This window comes from Apis mellifera, linkage group LG4 (assembly GCF_003254395.2).
Source record: "Apis mellifera strain DH4 linkage group LG4, Amel_HAv3.1, whole genome shotgun sequence".
NCBI classification, from domain to species: domain Eukaryota; kingdom Metazoa; phylum Arthropoda; class Insecta; order Hymenoptera; family Apidae; genus Apis; species Apis mellifera.
This window is the reverse complement of record NC_037641.1, coordinates 12,957,102-12,972,755: the sequence shown is the minus strand read 5'-3', so window position 1 is coordinate 12,972,755 and position 15,654 is coordinate 12,957,102. Positions and strand designations below refer to the sequence as shown.

The 15,654-nt window shown below is 45.6% G+C and overlaps 1 protein-coding gene across 1 annotated transcript in view; it reads left to right on the top strand.

Moving 5' to 3' along the window:
- LOC100577397 (trichohyalin) overlaps nucleotides 1–15,654 on the top strand; it is a 49,165-nt gene that overhangs the window by 6,676 nt on the left and 26,835 nt on the right. The window contains exon 2 of the mRNA XM_006569299.3: nucleotides 13,366–13,705. Coding sequence (XP_006569362.2) covers nucleotides 13,366–13,705 — 340 coding nt within the window. The remainder of the gene's footprint in view (nucleotides 1–13,365; nucleotides 13,706–15,654) is intronic.

Here is a 15,654-nt window from a genome sequence, read left to right as displayed (position 1 = left end):
GTGTAAGAAAAGGAAGAAAGCTTGTTTACCTTAACGGGATCTTAATAAGGTTGGCTTTATCGCCAACCTCGCAGGATCATTACGGATCCCATATACGCACGGACCGAGCGGCGATGAACGCCGCGCTTTTGCCCGGCCTCCTCCAACCGTTAATCTACCGAGGCTGGATGGATGGATGGATGGATTCTTCATCATCTTCTTCTTCTTCTCGAGGAGAAAATTCGGGAGAAGGATCGGTTGGTGAAAAATCGGCGTGACGCGATTCGGAAGGAAGGAGAGAAGGATTTCGCGTGACGTTCCATTCCTCGAACGGATTAAAAAGGGATCCGCATTATTCGTCCCTTTTCGAAATGGAAGAATTCGTTTTCTTACGGCGATCACGTCCTCTCGAATACTATCCACCGAATTAAAATTTGAAAATGTGCCTGTTTACGAGAGAAAATAACAGGGGGAATGACAATGGGCCCGAAAATCCCGAAAGGAATGCGCGCGCAGACGGCGGCTGCATAACTAGCAGCCGTACAACCGTCAACGATATCTGGCAAACTTTCAGAGAGAGAATTCGATTTAACGCAGAATTTGATTTACACATCTTTCCATTTATTCTAGATTTTATCCTTTCTAGATTCGTTTAATCCACGAAGGAACGAATCTCTTTTTCTTTCTCGAAAAGAAGAAAAAAGGATATATATATACACTTGGTTTTCGCCGTTTAAATTGGTGGCGTGGATCGATTCGCTGGACGGCGAGACCACCGCAGTTCGAAACGGTTTTCACACCGAGGACGCAGCGTTGCCTCTTTAATTTACGACGAGAGGGATTATTTTCATTGGCCCTCGTTTATCGCGCTATATCCCCTCCCCTCCGCGACTGCCGGCCGTCGATTCAGGGAACGGTAAGATTTAGGAGCTCTAAACAGTCATCGTTGCTTAACGAGTCTTAATAAAACGTTTCGGTCGGTTGCCTCGATTTTTCTCTCTCTCTCTCTCTCTCCCTCTCGTTAACCGGATCTTTCGAGAGTTCTCAAGTCGGATCGAAATTTTTTAAGAAAAATCGGGGGATCGACTAGTGGCGCCGTAAAGCGTGATTTATTACTCGAATCTCCCTTCGCCTCGCTCGTAATTATCCCGTACAGCGCGATATATTATCCAATTTATACGACGCGGTGCTCGTCAAGTGGTCGCGACTCGATGTAATTCGCGCAATTTACCGGGACTGATTAGTCGCGGCTGTCGCTAATGCGCGCACCAGAGATATAATTATAACATGGAGCGACCACCGCTATCTACCGACAGGTGGAATCGAGAGATATCGCTGCTCGACGTAACGGTGCGTGAATTCTTTGAATCGTTAATATTATATTATATCGTAAAAGAAACAAAAAAGAGAGAGAGAGAGAGAAAAGAAGAAGAAAAATAAATAATAATTTCGCGAAAGGAATTAATTTTAACAAAGATTGGAATAATGCCTGGTTGTTAGCCGGTTCATAGTCCGTCCCGATAAACAGAGAGAATCGTGACACGTTTCCCGTAATAAACCGTCTGTGGATCAAATATCGCGTAACGAGTTAAACGCTCGAGCCGGGATCCTTATTACTGCAACAATTTTCGTAAATTGTGGAAAAGTCGGACAGGATATTTATTTGGACTCGATCTGGATGCGATTGATGACGCAACGTGACGGGTGCTAAGAGCGTAACGTTTACGCTCCTTTCCACGACAGAAGAAGAATAAGAAGAAGAAGGAGAAGGAGATCTCGAGGCGCGATCTCGGAATGCGGCTTCCAGAAAACACGTGCTTCTTTTACACCGCTGTCCGACGACGGTGTTTACATAGATGTTCAACCGTCTGTTTGCTCCTTCGTCGTTACATACACGTATGTATATGGCCCGACGCTACTTTACGACGATACTCGCGCTCGTTGGCACGCACGCCCAATATTTATGCAACACGGTCGGATCACTCGGGTGGGAGAAAGAGAGACGTGCCGCTTTATCTCGCGCGCCAACATTATTATCCGATAAGGGGGAGTTTTGTCTTTGGCGACAACTCGATTACGTCCTCGGTATTCTCGTGCTTCATCACCGCATAGATATGCTTTTTTTTTTATTTTTTTTTTTTCTCTTCTTTTTCCAGTCGCGAAGGTATTACGATTAAACGAACGAGCTCGTTTAACTCGAATTCTTATCGATCGAAGACGAATCAACTATTTCCAAGTTTTTTTCTCTCTCTCTCTCTCTCTGTCGACGCGTCGATCGATTAAAAAACGTACGCGTGTATACATACGTGTGTGTGTACGTCTCGTAAATAATTCATACGAGAGCACGATAATTTATATTACGCGGTACGTTAAGCGCCAAGAGAAACAAGTTACACGCGTATCTCTCGTCGAGCTTGTACAAACGCCTCGTTCAATCGCACCACCGATAATAATAAATTTTCGATCGAAACAAATTCGTGAAATCCCATCGCCCGTTCTGGATCTTCTAGAAAAGAATAAGATAAAAAGGAAAGGAAGATGCATCTCTCGTCGAGCTTGTACAAACGCCTCGTTCAATCGCACCACCGATAATAATAAATTTTCGATCGAAACGCAAATTCGTGAAATCCCGTCGCTCGCTCTGAATTCTAGAAAAGAATAAGATAAAAAGGAAAGGAAGATGCATCTCTCGTCGAGCTTGTACAAACGCCTCGTTCAATCGCACCACCGATAATAATAAATTTTCGATCGAAACACAAATTCGTGAAATCCCGTCGCTCGCTCTGGATCTTCTAGAAAAGAATAAGATAAAAAGGAAAGGAAGATATAAATACAATAATCGGCGGAAAATACGTCCGTCGAGGTTGTCCTCGAATCGCCATTTAAAATCATAATAAAACGGTAATAAAACGGAAGATTGTTTCGTAACGAGAGATTGAGTTCTCTCAGCTTGCATTCTTTTCGAAAGGAGCAAAATAGAAGGATGGAAGGAGAAATGTGATGCGTTTGCGAAAATTGCAAAGAGGTTGATCGAGATTAACTCGAAAGGTAAACGAAAAGGATCGATCCTGCCCTCGATCCTTTTCGTCGTTTTTAACTATTCGGATCGCGACACTCGCTAAAGGGGGATGGTTTCACCCTGTTTTATTTTATTTATTTACATAAATTCAGCTGGATAGATGGATGTTGAACGAAGAAACGTTGGATTAAATTGGCCCCCGCTACGAGGACGCGTTAATGAAACACGCGTTTAAAATTAATACCCATTCGTTCGTGATTACCTCCTCGAATGGAATTCTCACCTTTGACATTTGACACCTCGCGTGTCCCACCTTTGGCGCGTTCCACACCCAACGATCCACGATCGACGCGTGAAAATCCTGATCGACGGATAGGGGGAGACGCCGCTTTCGACTTCGAGGGGGGGACGGGGTTGCGTAATCGAAAGAAGAAGAGGAGGAAGAAGAAGAAACTTATATACGCGGAGAGATTTCACAAATTTACGACTCGGTTATTTTTCTCTTGGTTGGCAGTTTTCACAGCCGATTCGGCTGGTCGTAAATCGATATTCCATCGCCGTAAATTGGCGATCGTTTCCCGCGAGGAAAGCGACACGGCGAAGTCTAATTGGTTATCGCGATCGCATCGGCGTGCTCAATTTGTTACGCATGCGAAGGCCAATTAATGGGTTAATTAGCATAGAATTCGAGGGAAAGCACGAGCCGATCGAGTCGCGCGATTACCGCTCGCGGCCGCGATTAATCGCGGGACGTCCCCGATTAAGGGGGGGGAAGGGGGTCGGTGATCGCTTTTTCGAATCGGCGACTTTCCATCAATGCAATCAAACGGACACTTTTCGTTATTCTTACATCTGTGAGACCGAACGTTTGATTCAAGCGACAACGATATTCGTGTGATCAATGCTTTAAGAAAAAGAATGTATATAATAAAATATGTAAAAACATTAATGTAATTTATCAGAACAAATCCGGCAAATAAAAGAAAAGGATAATTAATCATCGTATCCTCGCTATTACGCTTCCATTTCGCTCGAATCACGAATCGAAAAATTCCGACCCCGATCGAATGGAAATTGGGAACGTTTTATTACGTACAGGATGTATATATCGAAGCGCGGTATCCTTTTGTCTCGGAGTGAAAAAGAAGACAACACTTTTCGTCCACATTATTCTTATATCTGTGAGACCGAACATTTTATTCAAGCGACAACGATATTCGTGTGATCAATTTAAGGAAAAGAATATATGTAATAAAATATATAAAAACATTAATGTAATTTATCAGAACAAATCCGGCAAATAAAAGAAAAGGATAATTAATCATCGTATCCTATGCTATTACGCTTCCATATCGCTCGAATCACGAATTGAAAAATTTCGAATGGATCGAATGGAAATTGGGAACGTTTTATTACGTACAGGACGTATATATCGAAGCGCGGTATCCTTTTGTCTCGGAGTGAAAAAAAGGAAAAATAAGGATCTCGAAAGAGAGATTGGCATTCTCGGTCGAGGCGTCAATTCCTCGAAGCTGTTTCAACCCTCGGCGCGAATATTAATCGGCGCGAATCGGCCGATTGAGAGGAAGAATGGAATTTCGATGGACGCGTCATCGGCGCATGCCGAATACACACGCGAGTCGAAAATAAATGCGAAACGTTTCGGCGCGCATCCCCTCCACGGAGAGTTTCTTGCAATGTTGGCGCATGCGCGAGATGCGATCAGCGGCGAGATAGAAATTTTGTACCTGGCACGCCTCGCGTAACAACAGGCCTCGTTGCCCTTCCGTACGTGCTGGGCGCGGACACGGTCGCGGCTTAATTGCTTCATTGTTGTTGTTAAACGCGCGGTTACACGCCGCTTTTCTTCTCTCCTCGAGAAACCTGTTCTCCTGTTAACGAACGAGGACTCACCACCTTTACAGCCGTCGATAATGCAAACGGCCTCTTTCCCGGATGCGTGTCCCTTTCTTTCTTTCTTTCTTTCTTTCTTTCTTTCTCTCTTTCGCGGAGAGAAGAAGTTTTGATCTTTCGCTTTTCCCCTCGCTTTCTCCCTTCTCCCGTCGCGCGCACAACAACAACAAACAAACGTGTCAGAGGTGAAAACACGTACACAGAACAGCGTGGAAAGGTGCCATCCTCCACGCTGTGTACGATAATAGCGCACGCGACAATGGTAATTTTCCACGGAGGAGGAGGAATAATCATCCGTGTCACCGATTATCATAGCGGAACGGGAATAGCTAGGTGGAGAGGCAAAGGGGAGGGGGAGGAGGCAACGACCCTCGTCGAATTTCGCGAATACATTTTCTTGATCTGCTCTTGTTTGTCCGCAACTACCCCTAAATCGGACGAATATATCGAAGGAAAACGAGAGAGAAAGAGGGAGAGGATGGGTTGATGGCCACGTGGAGAAACGCGCACTTTTTTCCACTCGCTTCTGACTTGAAAAGCCAGCTTTCGTTGCGTCACGGGCGCATGATTAGTCACGCGGGATATTTCCAAACCCGTCGAGCAATGGAACAGCCTTGTAGTATCCGTCGGATATTAAACCCTTCCTCCTCTCCTCGTTGGAAGCCTCTTGTAAAAACCGCGATAAAGCGGTTGATGAATAAATAATAACGGGCTGAATATATACGGGTGGAAGAGGAGAAAGAGAGAACTTTACTTTACTTTACTTTATTCGAGGCACGAATATCGATACTTTCGAGAATAGAAGTTTCTCCGAGACTTGTAAAGGAAAAAAAACGTTAGATGAAAGGTCGAAAAAAGGTGAATGAGCGCTACACGATATACGATATATTTATGAGAGGAAGAGAGAGGAGGGGGCGAGTGTCGTCGAAGAAGAAGAAGAAAGCGGTAATTACCGGGCGGCATAAAATACGCATGGAGAAAGGTGCGTGGAACGGGCGAAGGGAGCGTGTAACGCGGCGTGTAACTCGGCATTCGGAGAGGCGAGCTCGCGGAACAATGGCCCCCATCGGCATCGATTATCTTAATTATCTTCTCACGCCACCACAGGCAGTAAATCGCGAGTCCGGCTGGACGGACACCTGCTCGAGCCGCGGTGGTGGGGGCGGTGGTAGCGGCAACACGGGGCCCCGCGATGCGCGCGCATCCTTATTTCACGGAGAGAGAGAGAGAGAGAGAGATCGCGACCCTTTATTCCACGACCCGTATATATTCGATATTTATCTCTGCCATTGTTTAAATTACCATCGGCACGGGGGGGTCAATTGGATTCGATCGTGGAGAAAACGTCATCGTTCCATTGTCCCGGCCGAATGGGAACGGGTGCTGCTTCCACTCCGATCGATTGAATTTCGATGGATGCACGTATTATTCGTACATCCGCGTCCAGACATTCCTTCCATCGTTCGAAATTTCTCTCCTTCCGTGCAAATTAAAGGAAGGAGAAGTTTCGAAATATTCCATTGGAATCGAATTCTTCCTTCCGCTTTACGATCCGTGCGGATAAATTAAGAGGAGAACAAGATTCGATTATCCTTGAGCGACGGTTGAAGAAGGAAAAAGAGGGAGGAAAAAAGGAAAAGAGAATGAATAATTTAATCGCGTCGCGATGGAAACTTTTCGAATGCATTAAGAACGCGCAAGAGAGAGAGAGAGAGACTTACCCGCTGCTCTCGGGGCGGCGAGGGAAAGCGTGGCGCGCGATGGACAACGACCGGGAGAGGACGTCGCGATGAGATAAAAATAGTTGACCCGGTTGAAAATGCACGCTACCGTTTTGAAAGCGCGCGATCGTCCAATTGGTCGGAACCGTGGTCGCCTCGAATCGGAGACCGCATTCGCGCAAGCCGTCATCCGGCTGCTATGAATATTAATAATATCGTAAGAGCCGGCCTCCTACGACACGCGTTTAATATAATTTTCCCTCAAACTCGTGTTTTTTAATTCGATCGTAAGAGCGGGAAACGGGATCGTATTTATATTTTTTCCTCCCTTGGATGGGGAAGGATTTTCGAAATTGTTAGAAATCGTATACGTACACGAGGAGACGGTTATATTTCTAAAACGCTAATAGATATTCCGCGTTCGATCGTTCCGAGACAGAATGAATGGAGCGACCCTATTTGGCCCGAGGAACGAGTTCTTTCATTGAAAACCACCTGAACGAATCCGCTTCTCTCTCTCTCTCTCTCTCATCCGTGACCCTTCTCTCCTGCTGTCGTCGCTTCGATCGAGTACGAGAAACTCGATGCGAGCCAAACAACAAAAATACTACGCGGTGTTTCATTCAGTTCAGCTGCGTATTCCGCGCGTGTCGATCCCGATCGAAGGTGGAGAAAAGCTTGGAAGGCCGTGTATATTGCGTCCCACACCGCGGAATGCAAACGCAATCCGGTTAATTAAGGCGAGGACAAGGCGAATCGTGGATGGTTCCACGGTCGATACTCGGTCGGTACATCGGTAGCGGTGTGACCGATCGAACGGATTTTCGAAATATAATTAAGTAATCGAGATAAAGGATCTCGACGACGGAAACGAGACGACGACGACGACGACGACGACGATGATGACGTTCCACGATAATTTTCGAAGCTACGAAGTGGCGGCTATTGTCCTCCCTGTTGAGATCGATCGGCCGATACACACACGGCCGAGGTCCCGCGATAGATTTATCGTGGCTGGTATCAAAGAAGCACGGATAAATAAATCTCCAGCCAGTTTATTTATCTCGAGGACTTTCTAAGGAGTGTCGACGGCTTGTGTGTACCGTGGTCTACAAGGCGTGAATACGAGATGATGTCATCCACCCGTTGCACCTTCTCCCTATTAACGGGCCGGCAACTGTGCGTCGGAGAACTTCTGGATGATCTCATTGGTCGGCGCAAATGAACCGTGTCAAAGTGCACCACGCTACTTGATTCGTTTCGTTTCGTTCGATGGACGAATGAGTCCCGACGAGGGCATTTTTCCCTCGTTTTCATTGTTCCCATTATATACCCTTTAATCGCGATAGATGGGGAGAAAGAAAGAAGGGGGGGAAAAAAAAAGAGAGATCTGCTCGTGGAATTCGGGAGTAGATTCATCACTCTCCAAGATTTATGAGATGTTTCGCAAGCGTTGCAACCGTCCCCGATTTAGCCTTTGCCTTTGAGATGGAGAACACCGAGCGCGTCATCCGTGTTCCGAGAATCGGAATAATTCGAAAAATTGACATCAGAGGTATTTCGGAAGGGTGACGACGACGACCAAAATCGACCATTTCTATCAATTTTTTTAACGCGCTTCAATCGGAAATTAGAAAGGATTCGTTACGAGAGAAACGAGTTGAAGATACGTTGTTGTCGCGAGGGAAAAGAGAGAATCATAAATTATCTGTGAATCGTAAGCTCGCGAGACTGTGACTAACGCGGACAATCGATCGATCGCCGCGAAGAGCTGTAAACCGTCCTTTCCGATTCACCTTTTGCGAATTAAAATTCCGCGTACCGAACACTCGTGGCACGCAGAATGAAAGAAAAAAATATGTCCCGACTGGTAGGAAGCGGGTGATGGAAAAAAGCTGTTTGACAAGTACATCCGGCGAGAGGCCACGTACTCCAAGAATCGAGTTTCACGTGACGAAACCGATGCGTTCCTATTATATTACGCGTACTACACGCGTATATATCCATCGCATCCTTATTAATTATATCTTGTCCTATCGATTCGTATATAAATAAATAAATATATATATATATATATATATATACAGATTCGAATATTCGAAAGTGAGCAACACTCGTCGATTACGTGTTCTCTAATTTTTTCACGTTCATCACACGAGCAAGGACAAGCACGAGCAGCGCAGCGAATTATTAACGCTGTTACGATCGACAAAGTCGTTCCACCATAACGGAAGGAAGCTTATTCGAACTTCGGCTTCGCGACGCATTTCACTTTCGCGCGTTTTGGCACGGAGCCAAGCTTCGCGGTTCGAAAGTACTTTGCTCTTATTTAACGACTTTTTTTCCCCACGAAATTCTTCGTACGGACTCGTTTCTCTGCCGATCGTTATCTCGTAATTAACGCGCGACAAAAAACGTTCAAAACAATCGCCACAACAGAACTCTAGTAGCAGAGCTCCTCGAAGCGAGGGAAAAACAAATGTGCCACGATCACGAACCAATGTTTTAAACGTTTCGACTATAGATATATATATCTATAGTATATATACGCGTATAGACGGAACGGCTGGTATATTACGGGTAGCAAGAGCGTCAAATAAATCACTCGTCCCGGCCACGATAAGACAATTGCTACTGTACCAACCTACCTATCGATCCTATCATAAAGAGTTGTAAAGGGAAAAGAAAGCAGGTTGTAAAATATAGGTTTTCCACGGTTAATCGATCCGGTTATTGGTGGTTCGCACGGTGATTCAACAGGTGTGAGAGGTATGATTCGAGACGATTAAAGTGCCCACCGGTGTCCCGGCCGATCGTCATTCATATCGATTAGCCTGGTGGGCGCGAATCCGTTCGCAGAACTTACGACAATGCATTATCAATGACGATCATGGTCGGTATATGGCCTCCCATGTTCAATGGTAGCGAGTCGCCGGTGGTAGACAGCCTGGCAGCCAGGCGATCCCTTTCTCGGAACGATCAACCTGCCATTCGTATGGGAATCACACGTATCCATCCCTTCCCCTTTCCATCCACTCGCTTTCCTACCTTTCTGCATTTTTCTCCTCTCTCTCTCTCTCTCTCTCTCTCTCTCCTCGTTATTGTAATTCTCCCTATATGTCTTTCCGCGAGTAATACCTCGCATCCTTAAAAATATCGATAAAAAAAGAGACGTAAGAGGGAGTAACGTCATTTCCCTCTCTCTTCCCCTTCTTGGCTTCGAAAAACTCGGCTAGCCTTCGTTCGAGCCGCCGCTTTCAATTTTGATCATCAAACTTGACGTCATCTTCGAATATAAATCGAGAGAGAGAATTTTGCATTAAGAATAATCGAATTAAAAATGAAAAATTAAAATTTAGACGTATTTTTTTTTTTACGCGAGCCAAAATTTTCATAATTAAGAATAATCGAATTAAGAATGAAAAATTAAGATTTAGACGTTTTTCTTTTTTACGGAAGATTTTACGCGAGCCAAAATTTCCATAATTAAGAATAATCGAATTAAGAATGAAAAATTAGGATTTACACGTATTTTTTTTTTTTTACGCGAGTCGAAATTTCCATAATTAAGAATAATCGAATTAAGAATGAAAAATTAGGATTTACACGTATTTTTTTTTTACGCGAGCCGAAATTTCCATAATTAAGAATATTCGAATTAAGAATGAAAAATTAGGATTTACACGTATTTTTTTTTTTTTATGCGAGTCAAAATTTCCATAATTAAGAATAATCGAATTAAGAATGAAAAATTAAGATTTAGACGTTTTTCTTTTTTACGGAAGATTTTACGCGAGCCAAAATTTCCATAATTAAGAATAATCGAATTAAGAATGAAAAATTAAGATTTAGACGTATTTTTTTTTTTTACGCGAACCAAAATTTCCATAATTAAGAATATTCGAATTAAGAATGAAAAATTAGGATTTAGACATATTTTTTTTTTTTTACGCGAGCCAAAATTTCTATAATTAAGAATATTCGAATTAAGAATGAAAAATTAGGATTTACACGTATTTTTTTTTTTTTTACGCGAGTTGAAATTTCCATAATTAAGAATAATCGAATTAAGAATGAAAAATTAGGATTTACACGTATTTTTTTTTTTTACGCGAGCCAAAATTTCCATAATGCAAATAACGGGGTTTCGAGGATGTTTAAAGGAGGACCACCGGGACTAGGATTATTTGGGTGGTCCGGCGGTCGGAACGCGATGGTTGGCTCCGATATTTAATAACAGGAGATGCGGCAAGAATACGGTTGTTAACGTTCGAGAGCGAGGGGTTGAAAAAAAAATATTGATTCCGGTGCAAATTGTTGGCAAAACGTTGTTTGCGAACTCGAGTTCCGGAATGGACGAATGGGGTTCCGGTTGGGAAAATGGGCGGCCGATACGTTCGCATTTCAAGCATGAAAACGCGGACAAATCGAAAACGCGCGTACGAAATGTAATCGTTAGCGTTGCTTTCGCAAAAGTCACAGTCGGGACACGCCGTGATCTTTTTCCAAGGGGGATACACGCGCCTAATATTTTATAGCGGCGCGAAGACAATGCGCGATAATGCAGTTAACGACCGTGCTCGTTCCTACACCCGGCCGGTATGCATATAAACCAGCTTGATCTCCGTTCACGATCTCGCCATTCCGTATCGATCGATGCGAAAGAATTTTCCATTAAATCGGCCGCTCGTTCCGGCTCGTTCCGTGCAAATCAATCGGGTGCAATTTCACGAATCGGGTATTTTCGATGAATCGTCGTCGCGAGAGCCTCTCGCAAATTGGCAGGGAAATCGATGGGAGTGTGTCTCAGTTTCGAGTCGGCGAAGATGGTTATCGAAGTTGGAAGAAGGAGCGCGAATTCCTCGGCGAATGAATGGGCGAACCCTCCCCCCCCCCCTCTCGGGATCGATATCGGAATAAATAGCGCGTCGACGACCGTCCAAGAATTTTTATCGCGAATTTTCACGAGCTCCGAACGACCCTTGACTCGGCTGTTGCCGTTGTAAAACGCGGCGGCCGCTCGATTCTTCGAAATTGATTCTCCTTTTACCGCCGTTTTATCGCCACCGTTTACCATTCAATTTAATTATTCTCCAACGGAGACTGGTATCTAATCACGGCCGGGCTCGATAATACCCCCCCGTATTTACTCATCCGTGTACATAACAAAGTTCGACGAGCGGAGGAATAAAGTGGAGGAGAGGAGGATGCGATCTCGAAGAGTAAACACTGAGAGCGAAGGTAGCGAAGGTTTGCAAAGAGAGAGAAAGAGAGAGAGAGAGGAGTTTTTAAATTCAGCCCATATCTCACCTCTTCCCTGAGTCTGATTCCCCGAGTATCATTTATACGATACCACTAGCACTAATTTATTCACGACCCAATTCGCTCTCTGCTTTTTCCGCGGGATCAAAGAGCGTGGACGATACGATATCTTTACGTTTCATCTCGTTCGTACGGCAGGAAGGGGGATTCGAAATACTTTCGGATCAAAGAGTGGTAAGGTTGTTTTTCTTTTTCCTTTTTTTTTCGGCGATTAAATTCCTTTCGAGAGGGAACGATGTTAAACGTATATAAATATCGCGATGCGAACGGACAGAAGCTGCATCTATAATTGCGATAACAACGTCGTTATTCACCGACCTTTCGAAACAATCTCCTCGAGGAGATCCATCTTTTTCCGTCCAACGTTCCGCGAGGTGAATTACCGCGTGTATCGACGCGGTAGAACGCGAGAGAACGCGACGTTGCACAACCGACGGATACATCGGTTTTCGAGTAATTGGACGCATTGTGTGCACGTCCGAGAGGCGAACGAGTCAATTCCACCCGTCTTTCCACCGTTTCCCTCGTATAAATTATTTCGAGTTTTATCCCGGCCGGCTCTTGCCGCCGACACGCTCGTTATCAGATCCGAGTCACTCGGCAAGGGATAAGCGAAAACATACGATCGTTTCTTTGCCTTCGAATCGTTTCCGTTCGATTACTCCGAGCCAGACATTTATTTCGAGCGCACACTCGCCACGCGCGCGGTGGTGGCTGTGCGCGTTCGCACGTTACAGAACGAAATGAAATTTTCGTGAGTCGAGGTCGTTTTTTGCTGCGGCTGCGCGCGCACGCGTGACCCGCGCAAGCGCGATCGAATCGGGATATCTCGAGTGCGGCATAAAACGTACGTGGCACGCGAAAAAGAAACTGGGCAGACTGACACGAGTTTCGAGTGTCGGTCGATCGGATTGACGAGAGGCTCGCAGCTGGCAGCCATGCAAAAGCCGTCGACGGGGGGAGGACCGAACCACGGCATCCACGGTGAATTTCTCCCTGGATTCGTGTGACGCGTACACGCATACACGCGGTCACAGGGATTGTTTCTATTAAGCGGCTCGAGATCAAAGGATCCAGATGTTGCGCACCGCTATTAAGTAGGTCTCTGTTCTCCTTCCGGACGGCTCGCTCCTCGAGAATGCCGCGTCGCGATGAGATGCAAATTCGTTTATTAACCTTATCTTAGCCAGGAAATCTCCACAGGCCACGGCCAAGGGAGTGTTGGCCCACCCACGGTCCCACGAAAAAAGCATCGCGATTAATATTTTTTGGATTCTTTCGCTCCTACTCTTCCAGTTTATCTCGCGAGCAAATCTTATTTAGTCAGTGTTTCAAACCGTAACTTTCTCTCTCGCAGAGAGAAAAAAAAAAAAGAAAGAAAAATTCATCGAGATTTGTTTCTTCATTCAGGACTACGCCGAGGACGAGGACGAGAACGAAGACGAGACCTCAGCCTCGACCACCCTGTCGAAAATGATGAGCAGCAGCTCGACGACCACCACAACGACCAGCACCACCACCACCACCACCACGGCCAGGCCTGTGGTTACTCAGAATTACGATTATCGGGACCCGAGAGCGTACGAGGGTGATCGTGGTGGGACAGGAGCGCAGTACAACGGGTACCAATCGAGGAACGACTATCCCCCGATGTCGGCGCACAGCGTTCACAAGTGGCAGACTCTGGGCACTCGAGAGAGCGTCAAAGAAACCAGGGGCAACATGCAGCAATATAATAAGAACGGGAAGAGTAAGTTGGCTTCGATTTATGCCCTCCACTTGTACCTTTGGCGAAAAAAAAAAAAAAGAATACACGCAGAATCCTCGATGAGAAAAATTATTCTTGTCCAATATCGTAATCGAAATTCCACGCTGTCGATTTATGCAAATATCGATGATGTGTTCCAACCCCTCTCACTCTTTCTCTCTCCTAACCGTTATTGATCGTTATTAAATCGACGATGGTGGTCTCGTCGACGCCATCCTTCTCCCCAGCTTCCTCCAATAATTATTCCACCGATGCAAATATCGATGAGGGGGGAGGGAAAAAACGGGTCAAAAAGTCTAATCGAAATTATTAATTTTTTTTTTTCTTGCAGATCCCTTTTTTCCAGACCCCTCTATTTATCTCTCCTCGAATACAATAAACAGTGCGTTATGGCAGAGTGTATGCACAATTACGTTATTGCACAACCGCGTCTCCAATGATTCTTCCTCTTCGATCAGCGCGCCAATGCTCACTTACACGGACGACCTATTAATATGCAAATTAATTACGAGTATTGCGGCAATCCCTGTTTGCCCTCCGACTCCGACTTTCTCGCGCGTTACGCGACGCGCCCCCCGTATTCTCCCCGCGCCAATTCGTATCGAGCCGCTCGAATCGATTTGCCGCGCTTTCGACGCGCTGTCTACCGCCGATATACATACCACTCATCCCTCCTCCTTCTCTTGGATGGGATTCCGTTTTGGAAATTGTAGAATGGAAACGGGAGGGAAAGGGGACGAAGGGAGGAAATCGGATCTCGTCCCCATAGATCGTTTCTTCGCATTCCGGATTTGAATATATTACTTTGGATGTTCGACGTGCGAGCGACGTGGTTTAAACGGCGGTGACGGCCGTGCCTCTATTGTAAATGCGCCGATATAATCTCTGGCAAGCAGCGGCACGGCCGCGCGAGAGCAACGCCTACGTTGGAAAATTAGCATACAGCAAGTGATCGTTGGCAACGATTAAAACCGGGGGAAATAATTCCACGGACACGACGAACTTCCTCCTCCCTTTCTTATTCGGATTCGATCGATGAAATTCGCGTCGAGATTCTCCTCCGTTCGAAATTATCCTTCCTTTTCGTCAAACCGAACGGGACGGGGCGACGAGCGACGTTTTACGTGGAAGAACAGAGCCGCCGCCTCTGCTATTTTACCTTACTTTCGTCGATTGTTCGGATGATGGTTGGAAACCAAGGAGGAATAAGATAACTTCCTCGAATAAAATAACGAGGAGCGGACGTTCTCTCGTTAAACTCTCTCCTCGAGAATCGTTTCCTCGAAACGAGGTTTCAAGTGTTCGCACAACCCTCCGTTTTATCCGCGATTCAAAGACTCGATTCTCGTTACGGCTCGTTCACAATTGGCGGACGATAGTCGGTTAATCGCCTCGCCTCGAATCTCCAAGCCCGAACTTGGCCCCGATGGTTTTAACGTAAACGTGGCAACGTGGCAGACCTCTAGTCCGCAATTACACCGTCGATATTTGCTTCGTAAAATAAAATCTTCTGCTCGCGTCCTGGCGACAGTCGGTGTTTTATCGACCGGGATCCGTCAACGTTCCTCCGCGAGATTCTTTCACGGCATTTTCGATACAGTCCGTCCGTCCGTAGCGTGATTAATCGATTCTCAGATACAATGTAATTTCTCCCATACGAATAGCCGAGCCCATACAAATTGCAACGAGAGATAGCCGCGGCATAATTATCGACGCTGCGTTAAACGCGTAGAAAGCGATTAGAGGTATCCTCGCGTTGAATCAATAGAAAGCTCGCGTGATTCGTGTCACCGTGCCTTACAGATTCGTTTCGAAATGCCGAGCCGAGTCGTCGCTTCGCATCTTCCCTCCTTCCTTTTCCTTCCTTCTCGCTAGAATTTCCTTTACCGACCGTGCTCTCCTTCGGGGAGAAGAAAAAAAGTTAATTCTTC